The 22,791-nt window shown below is 46.4% G+C and overlaps 1 protein-coding gene across 3 annotated transcripts in view; it reads right to left on the bottom strand.

Annotated features, from left to right (window-relative positions):
- RTN1 (reticulon 1) overlaps nucleotides 1-22,791 on the bottom strand; it is a 137,073-nt gene that overhangs the window by 55,708 nt on the left and 58,574 nt on the right. For all 3 annotated transcript variants that reach the window (XM_083613653.1, XM_083613654.1, XM_083613655.1), the window contains exons 2-3: nucleotides 16,534-17,268; nucleotides 11,999-12,799 (exon numbers count right to left, since the gene is read on the bottom strand). In XM_083613653.1, coding sequence (XP_083469779.1) covers nucleotides 11,999-12,799; nucleotides 16,534-17,268 — 1,536 coding nt within the window. The remainder of the gene's footprint in view (nucleotides 1-11,998; nucleotides 12,800-16,533; nucleotides 17,269-22,791) is intronic.

Raw genomic sequence — 22,791 nt, 5'->3', positions numbered from 1 at the left:
CAGAAGGTCGGCGGTTCGACTCCCCATGACAGGGTGAGCTCCTGGTGTTCAGTCCCTGTTCCTGCCAACCTAGCAGTTCGAAAGCACATCAAAGTGTAAGTAAATAAATAGGTACCGCTCCGGTGTGAAGGTAAATGGCGTTTCCGTGCGCTGCTCTGGTTCACCAGAAGCGGCTTAGTCATGCTGGCCACATGACCCGGAAGCTGTACGCCGGCTCCCTCGGCCAATAAAGCGAGATGAGCCCCGCAACCCCAGAGTCGGCCACGACTGGACCTAATGGTCAGGGGTCCCTTTACCTTTACCTTATCAATGTAATTAATCATCGTCAACATTTGGAGAAGGTGGTCCACCAGGGAGCCCTTTGCTGAAGGTTCCCTCAAACCTGGAGGGAGGGGGTCAGAGGGTAGAAAGGGAGGAGGGAGGGGGGCAGAGGAGGTGCGTGAGCTGGAGACATAGTCCTGATGGTGAAACTATGACACTGGGATAGGATCCTCTTTCTTCAAGGGGGTGAGATTGAGGACTCCAAGTCAAAACCTCGAAAGAATGAGAGTCCACCACTGACCTATGGGAGACCGTTCCACTGTCAAACAGCTCTTACCATCAGAAAGCTCTTCCTGATGCTTAGTCGGAAACTCCTTTCTTGCAACTTGTGGACATTTGTCTGGATCCTACCCTCCGGAGCAGAAGCACCATGTGACAGCCCTTTAGATATTTGAAGTTGCTATCACATCTCCTCTCAGTCTCCTCTTTCCCAGGTTAAATATACCAAACTCCCTCAACCGTTCCTCATAAGGAACGCTTGGTTTCCAGACCCTTAATCATCTTGGTCGCCCTCCTCTGCACACATTCCAGCTTGTCAATATCCTTCTTAAACTGTGATGCTCAGAACCGGGCACAGCATTCCAGATGTGCTCTGACAAAGGAAGAAGAGAGTGATACTATGACTTCCCTTGACCTGGACACTAGACTTCTGTTGATGCAGCCTTGAACAGCATTAGCCTTTTTTGCTACCGCATCACACCATTGACTCACGTTAAACTTGAGGTCCATTAAGACCCCCAGATCCGTTTCGCATGTACTACTGGCAGTCCAGGTTTCCGCCATCTTATATTTGTGCAGCTGGTTCTTCCTGCCTATGTACAGAACCTGACATTTGTCTCTACTGAAATCCATTTTGTTAGTTTAGGGCCAGTTCTCCAATCTGTTACGGTCTTACAGCAGCCTGAGACCTGTGTAAGGTCATAGACTTGACTGAGAACTGAGTCATAATATTTTGAGAGGAGTTCCCTACCAGGACAGACTTTGCTCGTGTGCTCAAGACATCGATTCCATAAAACATAATTTGTTGCATTGTGCAAAATATGAGCAAGCCAGGGCTGAACTGATACTACCCTTGCTGGTACCTTTCCCGGGAAAATCAGAGGCTCACTATGTCAGGTTCCTACTGGAAGACCGGACAAATGCTAGAACATTAGCAGTGGCAAAGTTTTTATTGGTGGTTGTAAGAACAAATGATCCCTATATTCTAAACAAAATGCTTGTTTAACCTGGAGGTAGGCTGTATGAATTGTGTATTGCTTTGTAATGATTTGTTGGGTCTCTGGACCGTAATAAAGGTTGGAGATGAGTCAAAATATTTAGCATGGTGGCTTTCAAACTGTGGTCTGTGGGAGACCCTAACATAATGGCAACTCCGTCCATGAGAAGAACAGTAGAGATTGATATGTTTCCTCCGAGTACCTACAGTACTGAGTGAACCCTTTGGTGCATTTGTGGGGCAACAGAGCAGGAGGCCTTAGCAAGACAATGTGGGCACTGCTGCTGACCCAACGCTCCCCGAATTCTCTGCAATGAACAGGATGAATGTGTGAGAAGCCCAGGGGTTCCTCAGCAGCCAGGTTGACCCAGAAATGGTTTCCTTTGAAGGCAAAAGCTTTGCAAAACCACCTCAAATAAAGAGGGGGTTCCTCTCCACTATAGTTATTCAAGCGCTATAAAAAGTAAACCAGATGGGGCCAGAATGCAGGAGCGCTGGCAGCAGATGGCTCCGAAATATTAAGCTAAGGATCCCTTCTGCTCTGAGCTCGGTTACAGCTTTGCTGCCGATTACAAAGCCAGCCTACTTAGAAAACATGCAGACGACGGAATCCAGCCTCACGTGTTTGCTCAAACATCCTAGCAAAACATCTCATTCTGCACCCACAAATTTTTATTTGTCAGGAGAGATGCTGGTATTGTTCAGGCACGATTGTAGCAAACAAAGCCACTCCTGCGAAAAATGAAATCTCAGGCAACCTCTGCAAAACAGGCCACACCGTGAAGCTTCAAAATTCTGCTTCTCCATGGTAACAGCAGCAACTCCTAGGTAGGCGAGCTATCTATAAACAGAAAAATATACAAGCTTTCCAGCCCTCCTTTTCCAATATCTCTGTTCCGAGGTTATAGGTTCTTAAATGTTTTTAATCTTTTTTTAAAAAAAATGTTTTGCTCCACTGTTTGCCCTCCTAGGCTCCTTTGGGAGAAAGTGCAGGCCAGAAATTTAACAAATAATAACAGTGAGTAGAAAGAAAGGAAATAAGATCTTTGGGGTGGGCTGGCTCTTGAGGGTTTCCCCTGGGGGAAAAGATGCATGAGCTCATTGTACACCGTTATGAGCAACTAAAAGATGAAAGAAATGGGTAAGAATCATGTCTGGATGCTGCAAAGCAAACCAGCTCTTCCCCTCACCTTCCAGACTCAGACCTGAAATCCAAATCATAAAGCTCAGTAAAGCAGTAAGTCTGGATTTTGGCAAATTCTCTACACGCCTCCACCCCTTTTTAAGCACCTTCCCAAGTTTCAGAAACACAAGGCAGTTGCTTTTTATTGAGTCGCGTCGCACTTCATACAACTAGATCAGTATTGTCTCTACAATGACTGGCAGCAGGTACCCAGGGTTTAAGGCAGGGTTGTCTGATGTTCTTAAGGTTTTGTTTGCGTCAGGGTTGCCATATGTCCTCTTTTTCCAGGACACGCCCTCCTTTTCATGGGTATGTAAAATGAGAGTCGTCATAGTGATTCATAGTTATAAGTTTTTTGTTTTTTTTTAAGGGACCCCCTACCATTAGGTCCAGTCGTGACCGACTCTGGGGTTGCGGCGCTCATCTCGCTTTATTGGCCGAGGGAGCCGGCATACAGCTTCCGGGTCATGTGGCCAGCATGACAAAGCCGCTTCTGGCGAACCAGAGCAGCGCACGGAAACGCCGTTTACCTTCCCGCCAGAGCGATACCTATTTATCTACTTGCACTTTGACGTGCTTTCCAACTGCTAGGTGGGCAGGAGCTGGGACCGAGCAACGGGAGCTGACCCCGTCGCAGGGATTCGAACCGCCAACCTTCTGATCGGCAAGTCCTAGGCTCTGTGGTTTAACCCACAGCGTCACCCGCATCCCTTATAGTTAAAAATAGAAGACGGCAAATGTGTCCTCTTTTATGCCTTTCAAAACATGGCCACCCTAGATCTTTGTTTGCAGTTGCAAGGTATACCTAAAAATTAAGGCGCTGATGTGATCAACAGATGTTTGCATGCAGTACACTTTTCAGGGATCTGCGACGGACCACACCTGAGTGTAGCTTTGTTTAAAATGGCCTTGGAGAAGTGTAGCATTTCAAACTGGCCAACGTTTCCTTCAACCCTGCGTTTTTTTATCTTGTGAAAAGAAGTGGAGTTGTTCCTCTTCTGCCAGAATAACATGGCAATAAACAGAATGTCTCTTCTTTCTGATTGTTGTTTTTCAATTTTAAACTGCTGTGCTGTGCTGCCGCCTCTGGTTTTGAATCTTTTTTTATTTTGCATTTTTTTATTTTTCAATTGTATGTTTTATCTTTTTTGTTTGTGCATTTGTGTTGTTTGCCTTCAGGAAAATGCTAGTTAATAGAAGGTGCAGGAAAGAAAATTATTTTAAAAGGAATTTCCAATAAGGAGAAATTTCCCAAGCAATAGAACATGTTGGTCCTTTTACATTTTCCATTTGTGGCAGCTGTTTTTTTGCTTGTTTGTTTGCAGAGAGGATAACAGACCTCAGATGGCAGTCACCACTGTTCACTTTTGCCTGACAGAGGACCTGTACTTTTAACAGCTCAATGGCAGGCAGATATTCACCAGGAACAGCATTTCCCGTTGCATCTCCATCCTGGGGAAACTGCACCAGTTGAATTGCTGTCAACTGTGCTGCTGCTAAAAAGCCCAGAGTCTCTGTCAAAGAAACAAAGTGGGCACACTAGTGATATTATACTTTACATGGGCTACAGGCACTCTTTACGGGAGGGTGGAATAACAAACATTTTCCCCAAAATAAGTCCAATTTGGTTACTGCAGGCACAGCCAGGGTGTAGCTTAAAGATGACAAAGAAATAATAATAATAATAATAATAATAATAATAATAATAATAATAATAATTATACCCCACCCATCTGGCTGGGTTTCCCCAGCCACTCTGGGTGGCTCCCAACAGAATATTAAAAATACAAGAAAACATCAACCATTAAAAACTTCCCTAAAGGGGGTGCCTTCAGATGTCTTCTAAACGTCAGATAGTTGTTTGTTTCTTTGACATCTGGTGGGGGGGTGTTCCATGGGGCAGGCGCCACTACTAAGAAGGCCCTCTGCCTGGTTCCCTGTTATTGGCAAAACCTATTTAGTGTTTCACAACTTTCTGACCAGTTGCAGGACCTTAGCCAGACCTAGCAGAGTACATGCAGAATCCACGGAAGCAATTGGCGACTTGGCTGCAGACAGGATAGACGAAGCAGGAACTAGGAACTTGTAGTTAGGTGTTTATTATATACAGTGGACTATTTACAGGAACAGAACACGTATCTTTTGCTAGCTCTCTCTGACACGACTCACAACTCCTATACTGACACAGAACTCTGAACTCACAAACTCTGAACTAACACATTCCAGTCAGTAGGCCATTAATTATCACTCCCTTGAGACAGCTTGACCAGTCAGGGAGCGGTCTCCATGTCTCTGTTATCACCAGGCAGACTTACTCCTTCAGATTGCCTTCTGGCTGTCTGCCAAAACTTAATTGACTCTGTGTGAGTAGCTGCACGTACACAGTTTCCCAACACCTGTAACCTCACTTCTCGCAGTGAGGGACCCACCAGAAGGCCCTTGGAGCTGGACCTCAGTGTCCGGGCTGAACAATGGGGGTGAAGACGCTCCTTCGGGTATACTGGGCCAAGGCCGTTTAGGGCTTTAAAGGTCAGCACCAACACTTTGAATTGTGCTCGAAAACGTACTGATTGACTATAAGAAGCTCTACAAGAAAAGCAGGTTTTCTACCAATGATGCAAATGCATCAGTACTTCACTTGGGGAAACCCCTGCCATTTTGATAGACAAGGTGTGTGGAACTGGGAGAGCTTCCCTCTTAGAAAGACCACAGAGGAGTATCCTCAGGAATAAGTTGCTGCATTTCTGCCAGGAGGGCAGAATTAGACATGCAGGGGAGGGAATCCAATGTTAAGAATGGCGGCGCGCAGGCTTTGCATCCTCTGCAATGTTGCCCTGAGGGCCAGTGTTGTTTTCTCTGGCTGTGGAAGGTAGGACTCAAACTGTTGGCTTCAAGTCACAAGAAAGGAGATTCTGACTACACATCAGGAAGAACTTTCTGAGAGTAAGAGCTGTTCTACAGTGGAACGGTCTCTTTCGGGAGGCGGTAGACAATCCTTCCTCGGAGGTTTTCAAGCAGATGTTGGAGGCCCATCTGTCATGGATGCTTTAGCTGAGATTCCTGCAATGCAGGGGGTTGGACTGGATGACCCTGAGGGTCCCTTCCAACTCTACAATTCTATGATTCTACGAAAGATAGAAGTCTGATAGATGGGCTGGGCCATGAAGGAAGTGTTGGCCATTTGCAGATTAGTTGCACTGCAGAGGGCTTGCTGGGGAGACCACACATTACAAGGAACACAAAATAACTTTAGGTAAAGGTAAAGGGACCCCCGACTATTAGGTCCAGTCGTGACAGACTCTGGGGTTGCAGCGCTCATCTTGCTTTATTGGCCGAGGGAGCCGGCGTACAGCTTCTGGGTCATGTGGCCAGCATGACTAAGCCGCTTCTGGCGAACCAGAGCGGCACACGGAAACGCCGTTTACCTTCCCACTGGAGCGGTACCTATTTATCTACTTGCACTTTGACGTGCTTTCGAACTGCTAGGTTGGCAGGAGCAGGGACCGAGCCAAGGTTTTAATAACAAAAACTCCTTTTACATTAAATATATCAACAAGCATGACCCATCCACCAGGGTACTGCTGCTCTTTATATACTATAGGTGCTGCTCTTTATATACTATACCCAATTGCTGACACTCTTTATATACTATACCCAATTACTATACCCATAGGTGCTGCTCTTTATATACTATACCCAATTGCTGACACAGCTTAATTAACACAACTTAACAGCACCTGCTATACTGCTTCACAGTTGTAAAACTGGGTCACGTTATTTGCTCTGGCCCTTAAAGACATACACATCTTGTGGAACAATAATGAACCTTCAAATAAAGAGACCATTCAACAGGAAGAAGTCACACACACAAAATTTGCAAAGCTGAGCTATTCTATGTGTTAGCAAAGCTCTTGTCAGCAAGCAGTATATCCACTCATCATTCTAGCCCAACACAGATCAACCTGTCACAACCCAGACACCAGTACAGATCAGCCAATCACAATGCCCACACCGATCGACCTATCACAATCCAGATCAATCTATCACAATGCTAGCAGCAACACGGACCACATCATGCCACTTTAAACAGTCATGGCTTCCCCAAAGGAATCCTGGGGGCTGTAGTTTCTTAAGGGTGCTGCAAAATGTTAGATGAGACCGTGTGTTCCCCTCGCAGAGGTACATCTCTGAAGCAAAATATCAAAGTTCTTCATATTTATTCCCCAGTACTATTTTGTGCCTCGACACACACTCTCTCTCTCTCTCATTTGCTTCCAAGACAGAATTTGAAACAATGATTCAAAATGTATTCTGAATTAAGATTTCCAGCCTAACTACCATATTCTTTGTGCATTGTACAAAAGAAGCAAGGAAGAGAATTTGAATATGAAAAGGGAGGACTGGGGAGAGATTAAGTCCTGGAGGCTAAACCATGGTTTGGCTGTGAGATCTGAACCAGTCGAAACTATGCAGGACTTTAGTGCATTGCCTCAGAACATCCAAAACCATTTGCCCAGGTAAACATCTACTTTGAGATGCCCTGTTCCAGCGAAACTCATTTTTGAGAATCCAGACTATAGGTTATTATGATAAAGGAATAGCTCTGCTTCTTAACTGACATATGTACGCTTCTCTAATACAACCTTGGCTGTGAGTCCTGAAAACCTATTCCCTGCCTTGAAGACCTTTTCCCACCTAGTGGGGTTCGGACTGACTCCATCTACAAAAGCTGAGGCTACTGAAGAGGCCAGATAGCATCTTGGTTGCCTCTTAGCATAGACCGAGATCATCGAGCCTGAGCTTCCACAGCCACCACCTGCCATGAACCACCATTGGCAGCAACAGAAGCAGACGTGTTCTATGCTTAAGATAATACGTTTTTGTCTCTTGCCAATTATGCTGTTTTAAAATGTGCATACTATATTTGACTTACTTTAGCAATGCTGTTTTTTGAAATGTTTAAGATTTTTTTTGTTAAAATTGCTGCATTGAATGTGCTTTTAATAATAATGATGATGATGATGATATTGATATTGATACCCTGCCCATCTGGCTGGGTTTCTCAGCCACTCTGGGCAACTTACAGCATACATTAAAACATAATCAAACATCAAACATTAAAAACTTCCTGATATAGGGCTGCCTTCAGATGTCTTATAAAAGTTGCATAGTTCTTTATCTCCTTGATATCTGAAGGGAGGGTGTTCCACAGGGAGGGTGCCACAACCAAGAAGGCCCTATGCCTGTAGTTGACCTCCTTTACAGTATTTTATTTTGAAATTTATAAGATGATATTTTGAGTTAAGTAGAGACATCACCTTGCCAACAAAGGTCCGTATAGTTAAAGCTATGGTTTTCCCAGTAGTGATGTATGGAAGTGAGAGCTGGACCATAAAGAAGGCTGATCACCGAAGAATGGATGCTTTTGAATTATGGTGCTGGAGGAGACTCTTGAGAGTCCCATGGACTGCAAGAAGATCAAACGTATCCATTCTTAAGGAAATCAGCCCTGAGTGCTCACTGGAAGGACAGATCGTGAAGCTGAGGCTCCAATACTTTGGCCACCTCATGAGAAGAGAAGACTCCCTGGAAAAGACCCTGATGTTGGGAAAGATGGAGGGCACAAGGAGAAGGGGACGACAGAGGATGAGATGGTTGGATGGTGTTCTTGAAGCTACCAGGATGAGTTTGATCAAACTGCGGGAGGCAGTGGAGGACAGAAGTGCCTGGCGTGCTCTGGTCCATGGGGTCACGAAGAGTCGGACATGACTAAACGACTAAACAACAACAACAACATTTTGAGTTTTGTGTTCAATATGTTGCTTTGAATGTATACTTTATATTTGACTTCCTTCAGGAATGTTTTATTCTGGATTGTTTGGGTTTGATGTTTTAATGCAAGTTGTAAACAACTTTTGAGATTTTTTTCTTTCTTAAAAAATATAAAGCAATATACAAACTATAACAATAATAAAATAAGAACAGAGCTTTAGACAGTATGAGAGTTCAGTTCTGCGCGTTTCATCATTGCCACTGGGTGGCAACAAATGCTCAAAAGAAAGAACTAGCTCTGCTGCAAATCTCAGATCTGTTTCCATCTCACCATCACGTTTCGGGGCCTGCGGAAGCAAAACTCATAATAAGGTCACACTGCAAAGTGGCCGGGAGGAAAAAAGGAGACGATGAGCAGCAGTCAGAAAAACAGAGGCAGCTTTCAAAGCTCTGTGCGATGCAACCTTCCCAAATGAGGACATCAGTGGTGTCATAGCTCACATTCTGTTTTGCACTTGCACATTTTAATCTGGATTTGAGATGGCTTGCGTAGGCCTCAAGAACAGGAGTGCCAACTGATAGGCATTTTAATGCATCTATTTGCTGAATAACAGAACACTCGACAGTAAACAGGCTGATTAAACATCTAAGAGTTGGCAACTCTGTTCTCAAGACTTGAGCAAGCCATATTAAATCCAGATTAAATTTTGAAGATGCAAAACAAGACACAAATACACACAGAGAGAGGGAGGGAAGGAGAGGGAAAGATATGCCTCTTGCCTCACCAGGGTTCACCCTCGCCCGTCAGATATTTTTGAAAATAATTAATTGTTAACCTGACTCAAGAATGCCCATCTAATCCCACAAACTGACATCACTGTATTCACTACCATTATACTAATACCCTTTCTGCCTATACTGTGGAGGCAACATAAAATGTCATTCATATTGTTTGGAGTAAAGTGCAAACTGGCTTGGTTTTGAACCACTCTGCCATGGCTGCCTTGCCCCCAAAGAATTCTGGGAACTGTAGTTTAGTGAAAGTTCTGAAGATTCTCTGTTCCATAAAACCACTCTCCCTACCAGAACTATGGTTCCTAACAAGTCCCAAACTTGGCATAAACTCTCCCAGGTGTCCTTGGACCAGCCACCCTCTCTTACAGCCCATCCTATCTTACAAGGCTGGCATGATAAAATGAGGGGACCCCTGACTGTACTGTCTTGAGTTCAATAGAGGAACAGTAGGATTTTAAGGAAGGGACGCAGGTGGTGCTGTGGGTTAAACCACTGAGCCTAGGACTTGCCGATCAGAAGGTCAGCGGTTCGAATCCCCGCGGCGGGGTGAGCTCCCGTTGCTCGGTCCCTGCTCCTGCCAACCTAGCAGTTCGAAAGCACGTCAAAGTACAAGTAGATAAATAGGTACCGCTCTGGCGGGAAGGTAAACGGCATTTCCGTGCGCTGCTCTGGTTCGCCAGAAGCGGCTTAGTTATGCTGGCCACATGACCCGGAAGCTGTACGCCGGCTCCCTCGGCCAATAAAGCGAGATGAGCGCCACAACCCCAGAGTCGGTCACGACTGGACCTAATGGTCAGGGGTCCCTTTACCTTTACTAGGATTTTAAGAGATGAATAAGGCAGATAGGTAAGTAAGAATTACTCAGTGCTCCTGACTAGTAAATTGGCCAAAGCTGAAATTATCTAACGAAGCTTGAAGCAGTTTACAACAGGAGTGAATTTAACTCTATTTTTCTCTTTTTATGGGCAAACATAATGGTTTTCATCTTGGCTATGTATCAAGAAAAGCTGACAAATGGTACTGCTGATAACAGGAAAAGCTCCCAGAGTATATTAGGAAATAATGAACAAAAGCTCCAGGGAAATCTAGCGCAGCTGCTGCTTTTATTATTATTATTATTTTTAAAAATCACTGTTTATGGACCAGCCAACTCTGAACAATTTTCTTTGTGGGTTTGGTACCTTTTATAGCTTTCTATCTAAACAGAAGCCAAGAGAAACAAGATATGCACAGCAGAAATTCAACAGAAGTTAACTTTTGGCCAAGGGGGTTCATGTGGGAAGGAAGTTTTTGCCACCCATCTACATGCATGCTAAGGGACTGTCCTGAGCAAGGAAAAGTTGGATCTTCCCATGCACTGTGCATGAGATGAGCAACAGGCTACCAATGGCTACCAACTACAATGGTTATGTACAATCTCCAGTGTGGCTTGAAGGAATCAGAGACCAGGAGAGTGCTATGGCACTTGTGTTCTGCTTGTGGGATTCTCAACAGACACCTGGTTGGCCACTGATAGAACAGGATGCTGGGTTGGACGGGCCTGATCCCGCAGGGCTGTCTTTCTGTTAATGCAGCAGTTTATGCAACGTGGCAGTTTGTGCATTTAGCTAATACAATGGTACCTCTGGTTAAGAACTAAACTCGTTCCGGAGGTCCGTTCTTAACCTGAAACTGTTCTTGTCTTGAGGTAGCACTTTAGCTAATGCGGCCTCCCGCTGCTGCCACACAATTTCTGTTCTCATCCTGAAGCAAAGTTCTTAACCCGAGGTACTATTTCTGGGTTAGCGGAGCCTGTAACCTGAATCGTCTGTAATCTGAGGTAATATTAATATTAATAATATGTAACATTACTGTAATATTAAGAGGTGATTTTCCGAAAGGGAACACCTTTTGTGGTCAGCATGGGGACGCCTGAACGTATCTGAGAACGTGTACAAAGTGGATTGTTTCTATGCTGCAAAAGCAAGTTGCCAACCAACAACAAAAGGAGCTTGGATACAGGCTACATTGAAGACAACACCCATAGTTCATCTCGGTCATAATCAGCTCTGTTTAAGAACTTTTCCCAGCACATGAATGTACTTACCTTGAAGGGAAGACAAGACTCCTAATTCCTCCTGTTTCTGCTACACTGGGTAGCTCCAAACTGTCACACCCATGACACACTTTTAACCCAAAAATGCCTTCAGGAACTCATTTCTTAATCTTTTATCATACAATTGCATAATGGTAGTGGTGCTCCTTTTGCAACCCACCTTGGATCAGGCCACCACCCACTAGAGAGGGCCAGTGTACTCAGTAGTGTAGCGTGGGGCAGGGAACACAGGGACAGTCGCCCCAGGTGCAAAATTGTTAGGGGCAAAACATTTTAGCACCCTGCGCTGCCTCAATATGGCTGCACGCTGCCATTGCTGGGCTTCATTTAAAACAGCTTCTCCACCCAAACCATGAATTGACCTCTCCAGACAAGTTTCTTTCCTCATCTCTGTGGCTGCGATCTCCTGGGTGATGCAGACACCATTAGGCAGTTGATTGCGTGTGCATACTCCATCCGTTTCCCTCACCCCCACCCTTTCTGCACAGCCCTGGACACTGGCAAACCATGCTATGCCACGGAGCGTACTAGACAAAGCTAGCTTCCACCAGCCTGGTTCATATTCTGGCCAACGTGCATTCATTTAAAGGATGAACAAACAGACATACAAAATTACCTTTCTGCTTATTTAGAAACGGGAGTGGTGGGGAAGGCCAGGGACTCCTTGCCACCGGGTCTTTGGATGACGGTTTGTTTGCGGCAACAGCTGCTGCCGCCTCGGCCGATTTCTTCTCTGCTACTTTGTCCTTTGTCTCTTCGGCGCCAGCAGCCAAAGCAGGCGTTGGGTCAGGGTTCGCTTTGGGCGAGGTGAAGGAGCACTTCAGGTAGGCGGCAGAGTCCGCAAGATTCTCCCTGTTCATCCTGCTCTCCTTCGAGCTGCTTACGTTGTAATTTGAAGCCCTGGTGTTCTCGTTCCTGGAGTGGCTCTCTTCTTGGATGATGTCCATTATGACGGGCTTCATCAGGGGCGAGTCATGCTCCCGCTTCGGGCTCTCCTCAGAGGCCGAAGAGGCGTCGCACGACTCAATGATGAGCTCGCTGTCCAGTTCGGCCTCGCGCTCCTCTCTCAGGATGCTGTACTGTATTGAAGGAGAAGCCGGGGAGGGAGGAGGGCCCCCGGCGTGGCTGAAGGTCATGTAATTGGAGTGGAGGACCTCCTCAGCGGCCAGCGGGTCTTCTGAGACCAGCTCTATCTCGGAGTCGCCAGACTCGGCGCTGCTCCCTTCGTTGTCTCCAGGAGGTCCGCCGGCTGCAAATTCCGGAACCTTCTTTTTAGGACCTTGCTTGTCTGGCGCAACAGCTGGAGACCTCTGGCCTTCTGGGTGTTCGTGGGAAAAGCCCTTTGCTTCTTTAATGGCACTGATAAGCTCGTCTTCAGACAGGCTTCCCTTACCTTGGGCCTCTGCGCCAGAAGCTTCTGGGGTTTCAAAGGAGATGACCGGGTGGCGGGAGGGATGGGGGGGGAGTGAAGGAGAGCAAAGAAGCAGGGAGGGGAGAAAACGAGACAGAATAAAAGAGGGAAAGAGAAGGAGAAAGCGTTAGCAAAAATTGTATTTTGTCTCTTCAGGAAGCAAAGAGCACCTGATAAATATTATTCAGAAATCTGTGCTGGAGAAGTTTGGGCATTTCCTCAATCTGGTGTTTTGGACTACAGCGCTTATCAGGCCCAGCCAGCACAGCTGCGCTCAAATTATAAAGCAGCTTGTTTTGTGTGTAGATAAGAACGAATGTTCATTCCAACACTATTCCAAGTAGGAAGCAGAGTTTCAAAATGTATTAGAGATGGGGACAGAAGCATTCAAAGAAGGGTGCTTGGGTCTGTGAGACAACTGAGGTGGGCACAGCACCCCACAAGCAGGCCGTTTTGCCTCGATTCTTCTCAAACCCTAAACCTCCTCTTCCTCCACCCCTAAGGCTGCTGGCGTGCCCCCAGGTGAGCTCACTTCTTGACCCAAGGGGTCTTCAGTGATGGGGGTGGCTGCTTGCTTCATTCTAGCCATTTTTGGACCGTCATGGTGTGCCTGCTCAAATCCATGGACAACTCTGCTTGAACAGGCAGAGTTGAAGACAGCAACTTTGAAAACAGCTGACAGGGAGAGCAACCATTTCCCCCACGCTTGCAAAATCTCTCGAGCTTTTGCAAGTACTCAAAGAAAGCACTTAAAAACAACAACTCAAGGATGCCAATTGTTTTTTCAGCTAATGTTCATGCATCCCTAATGACATGTGATACAGATCCCATCTGTACCATATATTTAAAGGTTTTCCCCCAAATAATCCTGGGAATTGTAGTTTGTTGAGCATGTGGAGAGTTGTTAGGAGAAACCCCTCGCAGAGCTACTGTGGGTATAGGGCTGTACATAAATTTAATAAATACTATATTTTTCGTCCCATAGGACGCTCTGTCCCATAGGACGCACCTAGTTTTTTGGGGGGGAAATAAAGGGGGGGAATTCCCTTTATTTTCCCCCAAAAAACAGGTCGGGGAACAGCGGGATGGCGGCGCTGCGCCTCCCTGCTGTCCCCCGAGCTTGTGGGGCTGGCCGATGTCTGCCCAAATCGCGGGGCGCTCTGCTTCAGCGCACCCCACGCTCCGTGCAGCAGGCTGCTATCCGCAGCCTAGGGAGCCCTGTGGGAACTCCCGCAGGGCTCCCCACGCTGCGGATGTCTGCCCGGGGCGCTCTGCTTCAGGGCGCCTTGCGCGCCGGGCGGCAGGCTGCTATCCGCAGTGTGGGGAGCGCTGTGGGAGTTCCCACAGGCTCCCCAGGCTTGCTGATAGCTTCCTGAAGCCTGGATAGCGAGAGGGGTCGGTGCGCACCGACCCAAGCTTCAGCGAAAGCCTGTATTCGCCCCATAGGACGCACACAGATTTCACTTTCATTTTGGGAGGGGAAAAAGTGCGTCCTATAGGGTGAAAAATACGGTAATAAAAATCAGTGCTATTTTCTAGAAAGAGAGGTGCTGGAACTCAATATGAACACCTCCTTTGTTCTCTTATGATGGCAGTGGCGCTCACCTGAGAGGTGCCAGAACTCAGTTCCGGTGAGTTCCAGCTGAAAAAAAGTCATGATAATAAAAACAACAACAACACAGTTGTTGTTGTTAGAATTTATATACTGCCCTATACCCACAGGTCTCAGGGTGGTTCACAGGATAAAATCAGAATATAAAACCACAAAATACATAATCAAATAACAACAACAACCCAAGCCCAGTTCCCAGCCCCCTTACATATTACAGTTCCCAAGAATCTTTATAGCACTTCGAATCCCCACGACGGGGTGAGCTCCCGTTGCTCGGTCCCTGCTCCTGCCAACCTAGCAGTTCGAAAGTGCAAGTAGATAAATAGGTACCGCTCCGGCAGGAAGGTAAATGGCGTTTCCGTGCGCTGCTCTGGTTCACCAGAAGTGGCTTAGTCATGCTGGCCACATGACCCGGAAGCTGTACGCCGGCTCCCTCGGCCAGTAAAGCGAGATGAGCGCCGCAACCCCAGAGTCGGCCACGACTGGACCTAATGGTCAGGGGTCCATTTACCTTTACCTTTTTATGCCACAACTGTTAAAATGGCTATAAAGGTATGGTATGGATGTAACCAGAGTTTGAGTCTTCCCTGCTTCTGAGCTGTAAGAAGTCCAGAGCAATCTTGACACAGGAGAGAGCACTCGACATCCACCTTGCCTTTGTTACAGCTTGCTGATGTACAATTCTACAGGTATTAATGTGTGCGTAGAAGCAAACACCCAGGGAGGCTGTTGTAGTCCCAAAGGAACACCAGGCCCTTGGGAAACAAAATCATCTCTCTGCCCTAAAATCTCTGTTTTCCTTTAACTATTTATTTTGTGCTCTATGCTGCCAAACCAGGCAGGCTTCAGTCCCGAGTACCAGAAGGTGGCTGTGATTCAAGCCATGCACTCGTTGACTTTCTTGAGGCTGCCAACTGCCAATTAGTATCCTCCGTCAATGAGAACGCTACACCAAATCTAGGGCGGCACAATATATCAATACATCGCCCCGAACCAGTGTGAAGTCTGGATCGTGATATCAGGTTCATAATTTTTGATCTGGCAATGTATATAGCGAACCATGATGTCTGTGTGTATGTGTGTGTGTGTGTGTGTGCGTGCGTGCGCTATGCAAAAATCACACTGTGGGAAAAACCATGAAGCCAGCCAGTGCTTCTCTCGATTCCTGCAGCTCCTGTTAATCCTCCCGACTAAGCTCTCCCTTACCTCATGCAGGAAGCAGCGAATCACAAGAGCAGACGCCGGCAAAAATCACGATGAAGGGAAAACCAGGAAGGCAGCCAATGCCTCCACATAACTCCATCCTTATTTCAGACATTGTGATATGTCGTGATGTTTAGCTGGTGATATACCATAAGGCTAAAAACCAGATATTGCCCAGCCCTACTGTTTGCCTCTACATAGCTCCATCCTTATATCGGACACTGTGATATACCGTGATGTTTAGCTGGTGATATATTGTGATGTTGAAAACCAGATACTGCCCACCTCTCACCAAAGCCCAAAGGGAAGGCTAGAAGGGCATTCTCAAGACCCTTTAGTTCTCACGCCTGAGTCCTCACAGCCCACTCAGAAGCATCTGTGACAATGATGCAAATGGCCTTAATTCCATGCAAGCTTCAGCCCCAGAAAAACTCCCACATGGGGATCAGTGCTTAATATATATACCACAGAGCCACATGGACCACAACTGCTTCACACCGAAACAAATAATCCCCACAGAAAGATGTATTTATATCCATGCTACGAAGTAAAGGTAAAGGTAAAGGGACCCCTGTCCATTAGGTCCAGTCATGACCGACTCTGGGGTTGTGGCGCTCATCTCACTTTATTGGCCGAAGGAGCCAGCGTACAGCTTCCGGGTCATGTGGCCAGCATGACTAAGCCGCTTCTGGCGAACCAGAGCAGCGCACGGAAACGCCGCTTACCTTCTCGCCGGAGCGATACCTATTTATCTACTTGCACTTTGACGTGCTTTCGAACTGCTAGGTTGGCAGAAGCAGGGACCGAGCAACGGGAGCTCACCCCATCGCGGGGATTCAAACCGCCGACCTTCTGATCGGCAAGTCCTAGGCTCAGTGGTTTAACCCACAGCACCACCCGCGTTCCTAGTACAAGCAGTCTTTACCTGTCCCTGAAGAAGGTGGTGTAATAGAGCCTGGGCTATCATCTTCTGGCTCGGACACCGTCACCGTGGGAACCACTTCGTGGCTTGGTTTGAGGCCTGCCTCTTGCTTTTCTGGAGTTTTCTCCTTTGCAGCAGGCCCCTCTAAGGTTTCTATCTCAGTCAGAGTAATCTTGACGGGCGCTGTTACCGTGGGGTGGCGTTGCTGGTCGCCAAACTTCTCAGATGGAAAAGTTGACCCCTCAAATAAGCCTGGCTCTTTGGCCCCAGGTTTCCCCTCAAAAACTGTCCCTTTAGGTCCAGCAATATCCTCCAGGTGTTTATTATTCAAGCTTGGAGGCCCCACATCTCCCAAGCCTGTGTCACACCTCTCTTGACATTTGATCTCTTCCGATCGACTGATGTCCATGTATTTATAAGCGTCCGACTTCATCTGCTCCATGGGATCAGCAAAGGTTTTGGTGACGTCGCTGGATTCTGCCGGGGTCATCTCTATCCCCGAATCGGAGCTAAACAGGCCACGGGACTCGAACACAGTCCCATCCTGGGTGTGAAATCCTTCCGTGCTGTCTGAAGTCGTAACCTGGCTTCCTGCTTTGGGCAGGTTGCCGGTGAAGTAAGAGGAATCCTGAGATGCATAGAAGTCATCAGAAATCAGGGAAGTGTAAAAGGAGCCATTGCCCCTTTCTGATGTCTTGGAAGAACTGTAATCATAGAAGTGAGAAGCCGCCATGCCTCCTAAAACAAACACAGAAATAAGGTTTAGTGTGTGAGAGAAGGGAACCTGCTATCCTCCCTGTAAAGACTAAACATATACACACGTGTATGTATTTATAATTTTTATTAAATTTTCTGTTTTACAATTTAAAATACTCATTTTACATCCTTAAGATATCAATGACTTCCCTTCTTCTCTTTCCATGGTTCATTTCACATATCATAAATACCTGCATATTTTACAAAAACCATACTAATCAGTATTCCATTATTGCATCCATCAAAACTTATTTGAACTGTTGAATTTATCTTAATGTTGCCAGCGTTTTCAGCTGTACACAATCTTTCCCATATATTCAATAAATGTTTTCCAATCTTCTCTAAATGTATGTTCATCTTGTTTGCTTATTCTATATGTTAAGCCTGCAAGTTGTGCATATTCTGTCAACTTAAGTTGCCATTCTTCTTTGGTTTGGACTACTCTCGTTTTCCATTTTTGGGCTAACGAAACATGGGCCGCAGTTGTAGCATACATAAATAACCTCTTCTTACACCTGGGAATTTCAGTCTGAATTATCCCCAACAGAAAGGTTATTTGGGGAAAGTACTTTTAAACATTTTAAAACATTTTTTTTTTTTTGGCAATACAAAAAAAATAATGTAAAGACTAACCCTTCACCATCATGTCAATGGATGGGTTTGAACATCATGGTCTGCCAGACTTGCTGTCTTACCATGGTTTACTGAACAGCATGTTGGTCCAGGGTGCACGATGCCTTCCCCATCACTCCTCCCCTTGTGCGAGTGGGAGAAACCTCACTTAAGCTTGATTTCCTGTGATGTCCTAAGCCAGGATTTTCATCTGCCGTTCCTTAAAATGCCAGGATTCAAAAGCTAACAATAAACCGTGGTTGAAGGCTAGCTAGCTATTCTGGCTTGTTAGGGAGCAGCAAAACAGGATCCCAGGTTCAGACGTAACAGGCAACCGAGCTCAATTGCGGCTTCTTGTTTGTTTCTTCCACTTGCACAAGGGAAGGAGCAAAGCAGGAAGAATCAGGAGGTGTGCACCACTAGCATGCTGATAATTCCCACGAAACATGTCCGCACGTTCATCATTTCCAATAATCTCCATGCTGGTATATAGACACAGGGGAAGACTATGCCAAAACCAACCAACCAGATGTTCTCAATAAGGTATCCACTTAGCTCATGGGAGTCTGAGGGTTAAATCTTTGTTCACTGCTCTATGGTGGCCTCCACAACATGGTGCCTCCACATGTTGAACTACAAATACTTTCTCTCGCTCTCTTTGTGGCAGCATCAAGATCTCCTTTGATAACCCTGCTCAGAACAATGGTAGGGCTGTATAAGGAGTTGGTAGAACTAGGATGCACATGAACAAAGTGCATGCCTACAGGCCAATGGTGGCCAAATAACCTCTTGCGTGGCAACCAAGTCTTTCTTTCTGAGCCATGCGTATTTTGGCTACTGGAGACTGCGCATTCAGACCCCTTGCCTACCCCAGCTGCACCAAATCTCCCCGAAGTCATTACTGCTAGTCTCTAGCATGCCTTTCAGGAAACAGAAGTCCCATCTTCCATGGCTGGGGCTCCTAGGAGTTCAAAACCTCTAGAGGGTACCAGGCCAATGAATACTGGGTTAGAAAATGCAAGCAGTTTATTGGGCTTACGGGCTTAAGATCGAAATCAAATTTACATGCTGCTGTACCCCAGTAGATGGTGCTCTTAGTCTTGGCTCAGTGGTTGGAGGGGGGGAAAACCCAGTGCAGGTATGCACTATTCATACACCTGCCTGAAATGCTTGCCTCAGCAGAGAGCTCTCTGTTGTAGCAGCCAGGGTACAAACAGGCCCCGATATGTGAATATGATAACCACGTTGAGATTTTAAATCTGGGAATTGTTCTGAACTGATGAGGCTGAAGGAAGGAGAGTGGGGTGCATGCTTGGGCTTGTTCACACTTCCTTTAGTGCCACATTCCTAGGCACAGATCTGGCGACAGGAGCAAGCCACAATAGGGTGCACCCCTCACACGTAGGAAAAGAGGAGGAACCCAGAACAATGGCGTGCAAGGCCTTATAGGTCCTAGGTCCCTTCACGGCCTAGGACCCTCGTACCTACGGGACCGCCTCTCTTGGTATGTCCCACGGAGAGCCTCAAGGTCCATAAATAGCAACACCCTAGTGGTCTCGGGCCCTAAGGAAGTTAGATTAGCTTCAACCAGAGCCAGGGCCTTTTCAACTCTGGCCCTGGCCTGGTGGAACGCTCTGCCTCATGAGACCAGGGCTCTGCAGGATCTGATTTCTTTCTGTAGGGCCTGTAAGACAGAGTTGTTCCGCCTGGCCTTTGGCTTGGAGCCAATTTGATTCCCTCCCCCTCTTTCTTTTTTCTTTTCCTTTCTCCTCCTGTGATGAGGCTGCATTTTAATGTTTCAAAATTTTAATGTTGTATTTTAATCTTGTTTTTAAGTTGTATTCATTCAACTTGTTTTTATTATTGCTCGTTAGCCGCCCTGAGCCCGGCCTTGGCTGGGGAGGGCGGGGTATAAATAAAATTATTATTATTATTATTATTATTATTATTATTATTATTATTATTATTATTATATAGACATTTGGAAATTGCCACCCTGTAGATCAAGACCATCCCCAGGAACATCATACATACATCACAGAAGGGGTGTAGCTCAAGACCACCACCCCAGATACAACATACCTATATCACAGAAAAGGCGGTCTAAAACAGAAATTTGAATGTAGCTTATCTCCTGTCTGACAGGTTACTTGATTGGATGCACTGAGCAAGTGGAATTAACTCTTTCTTAGCAAAACCAGGATCTGCACGGGAGTGTCAGGCCTAATCAGCGCAACAAACCCATCTCCGGCAGGTCTTGCCCCCATGAAGCAGTTGCTGAGGCTGAAAGTCCTTGCAACCCCACAGCTGCCTAAGTCCCCTCCTCTCCAGGGTTCCCCCCCACCCCAGGCAAGTGGAAACTGGGTGCCATCAACCTCTCCTCCACGAACAATAATTTATTATTTATACCCCGCCCATCTGGCTGAGTTTCCCCAACCACTCTGGGCGGCTCCCAATCGAGTGTTAAAAACAATACAGCATTAAATATTAAAAACTTCCCTAAACAGGGCTGCCTTCAGATGTTTTCTAAAAGTCAGATAGTTGTTTATTTCCTTGAAATCTGATGGGAGGGCGTTCCACAGGGCGGGTGCCACTACTGAGAAGGACCTCTGCCTGATTCCCTGTGACCTCACTTCTCGCAGGGAGGGAACCGCCAGAAGGTCCTCAGAGCTGGACCTCAGTGTCTGGGCAGAACGATGGGGATGGAGACGCTCCTTCAGGTATACTGGACTGAGGCTGTTTAGGGCTTTAAAGGTCAGCACCAACACTTTGAATTGTGCTCAGAAACGTACTGGGAAGGGGAGCTCACCACAGCAGGAGGGGAAATCACCACTATTCCTCACCTGTCTGATTCACCTCTGCCTCTTGACCTCTCTCCTCCCATCCTCCTGCTTCAGCTTCTTCCTCTGATTCCGGACTGCTCTCTGCCACAGATTCTCCCTGCTCACTCAGCCCTGTTACCTCTTCAGCTTCCGACACCTTCTCTTCCCCCTCTTCTCCCTCTGACGACTCATCGTTGTCCAACTACCACTCCCCCGGCTCTGAGCCTTCTTCCCTTGGGGGTTTCCCAGCTGGTTCCCCCACACACACCTCTCTGCGTCCAACCAGCCCATGACATCAACCCAATACCTTTCACACAAAGCGCCCCACACGGCCAAATAAATTGTTCCGAACTGGGAACCAATGAAGCAGACCGCTATTTTTAGTGATCCCGGTTTCACTACAGTGGTACCTCTGGTTACGTACTTAATTCGTTCCAGAGGTCTGTTCTTAACCTGAAACTGTTCTTAACCTGAAGCACCACTTTTGCTAATGGGGCCTCCTGCTGCCGCCGCGCCGCCAGAGCACGATTTCTGTTCTCATCCTGAAGCAAAGTTCTTAACCCGAGGTACTATTTCTGGGTTAGCGGAGTCTGTAACCTGAAGCGTATGTAACCTGAAGTGTATGTAACCCGAGGTACCACTGTATTTTGCAAATGAAGTACCCTGTCTTGGCAGCAGCAGCAGCAGCAGCCCATCCCGATCAAGGACAAAAATAAGGAGCCAGGATTACCGAGCGGAGATTACAGACTGTGATTCAGCAATCACCCCTCGCACACAGCTGGCTCACAGAGGGCCTGCAGGCTTTCTTCTTCAGCAGACAGCCAGGCAGGAGGGGAAGTGGATGTTAGTCCTCAAAGTCAAATGATTGCATAAGTTTCTTCAACCCTTTAAGCTTCTCCCCGTATGAAAGCGCCAAACTAGGTGTGTACATACTGCAAACATATATATGTACATACACAGGTTCTCTGCTAAAGCGCCTCTTTGCTTTAGAGGGCAGGGAGCATCACTCTGTGGCAAAGACATGCTGTCCGAGCTGAAGATCCCACACTAGGTTAGGAACATAGGAAACTGTCCTATGCCAGACCATCTAACTCAATATTGTCTACACTGACTGGCAGCAGCTCTCCAAGATTTCAGGCAGACTCGGCTCTGCATTTCATTTCCTTCTGAACTCAGGTTGCAAGACACACCGTGCATTTAAACCACAGTTAAAGCACCCACTCACCCAGGAATCTGGAGAAATTTTGCTTTAAGGGTGCTGGGAATTGCAGCTCTGTGAGGGGGTGAACTACAGCTCCCAAGCTTCTTAGGGGGGTGCTATGAATTCAATTCAGTTCAATTTATTGTACATAGCCAAAGGCCTTCGCAATGAACATCAGAGGGCAAAAAGCAACACATTCCTCTAAAATCACACAACATGAGTCTATAAAAGTCCGCAGCACAAAATGTTTAAAATTATAATGCATTAATACAACTAGAGCGAAGCTTCTTAGCTGCCATAGCAAATTTGGCTACCAGGCGTGTAACTCGTGCATATTTATCGGCTAAGAGGTCAACGATCACTTCCTGGAGCGATTGATCCAAGAACCATTAAAGAATAGGAGATTTTTAAAAATATATAAAGGGCAAATCAACATCAGTGCACGATATCCTCAACCTGATTACATCCATAAATGCATTTCTGTTCCATAGGAGCTATTCCAAGGTATTTCCCTGCTAAGTAGACTGAGGGCATCTGCTGAAACCTACATTCCATAAAGGCCCTATGTAATTATGGAAATGTCAGTGTCTCAAGGAGGCGAGGCCTTGAATTGTTGCCCTTAATTTGAGGGTACCAAACAGAGTAGGGCAGCAATAATGCATGCTCTGTCTTGGTTGGCGTCATGGCCCAATTCCTAAATTCACACGAATTAAGGGACAAATATTCCTTCATTTGAATATTATAATCCCCAAAATTGTCTTGAGAGTTTAGTGGGAGTATGGTCCTCAAAGGCATTTGGTGTATGCCAGTACGTGGATCAATTCTGGCTGCCGGGTGCTTTAAATGCATGGTGTGTACACAGCCTCATTA

This window comes from Podarcis filfolensis (genome assembly GCF_964270895.1).
Source record: "Podarcis filfolensis genome assembly, chromosome: 1".
Lineage (NCBI taxonomy): Eukaryota > Metazoa > Chordata > Lepidosauria > Squamata > Lacertidae > Podarcis > Podarcis filfolensis.
This window is presented reverse-complemented; position numbering and strand designations above follow the sequence as displayed.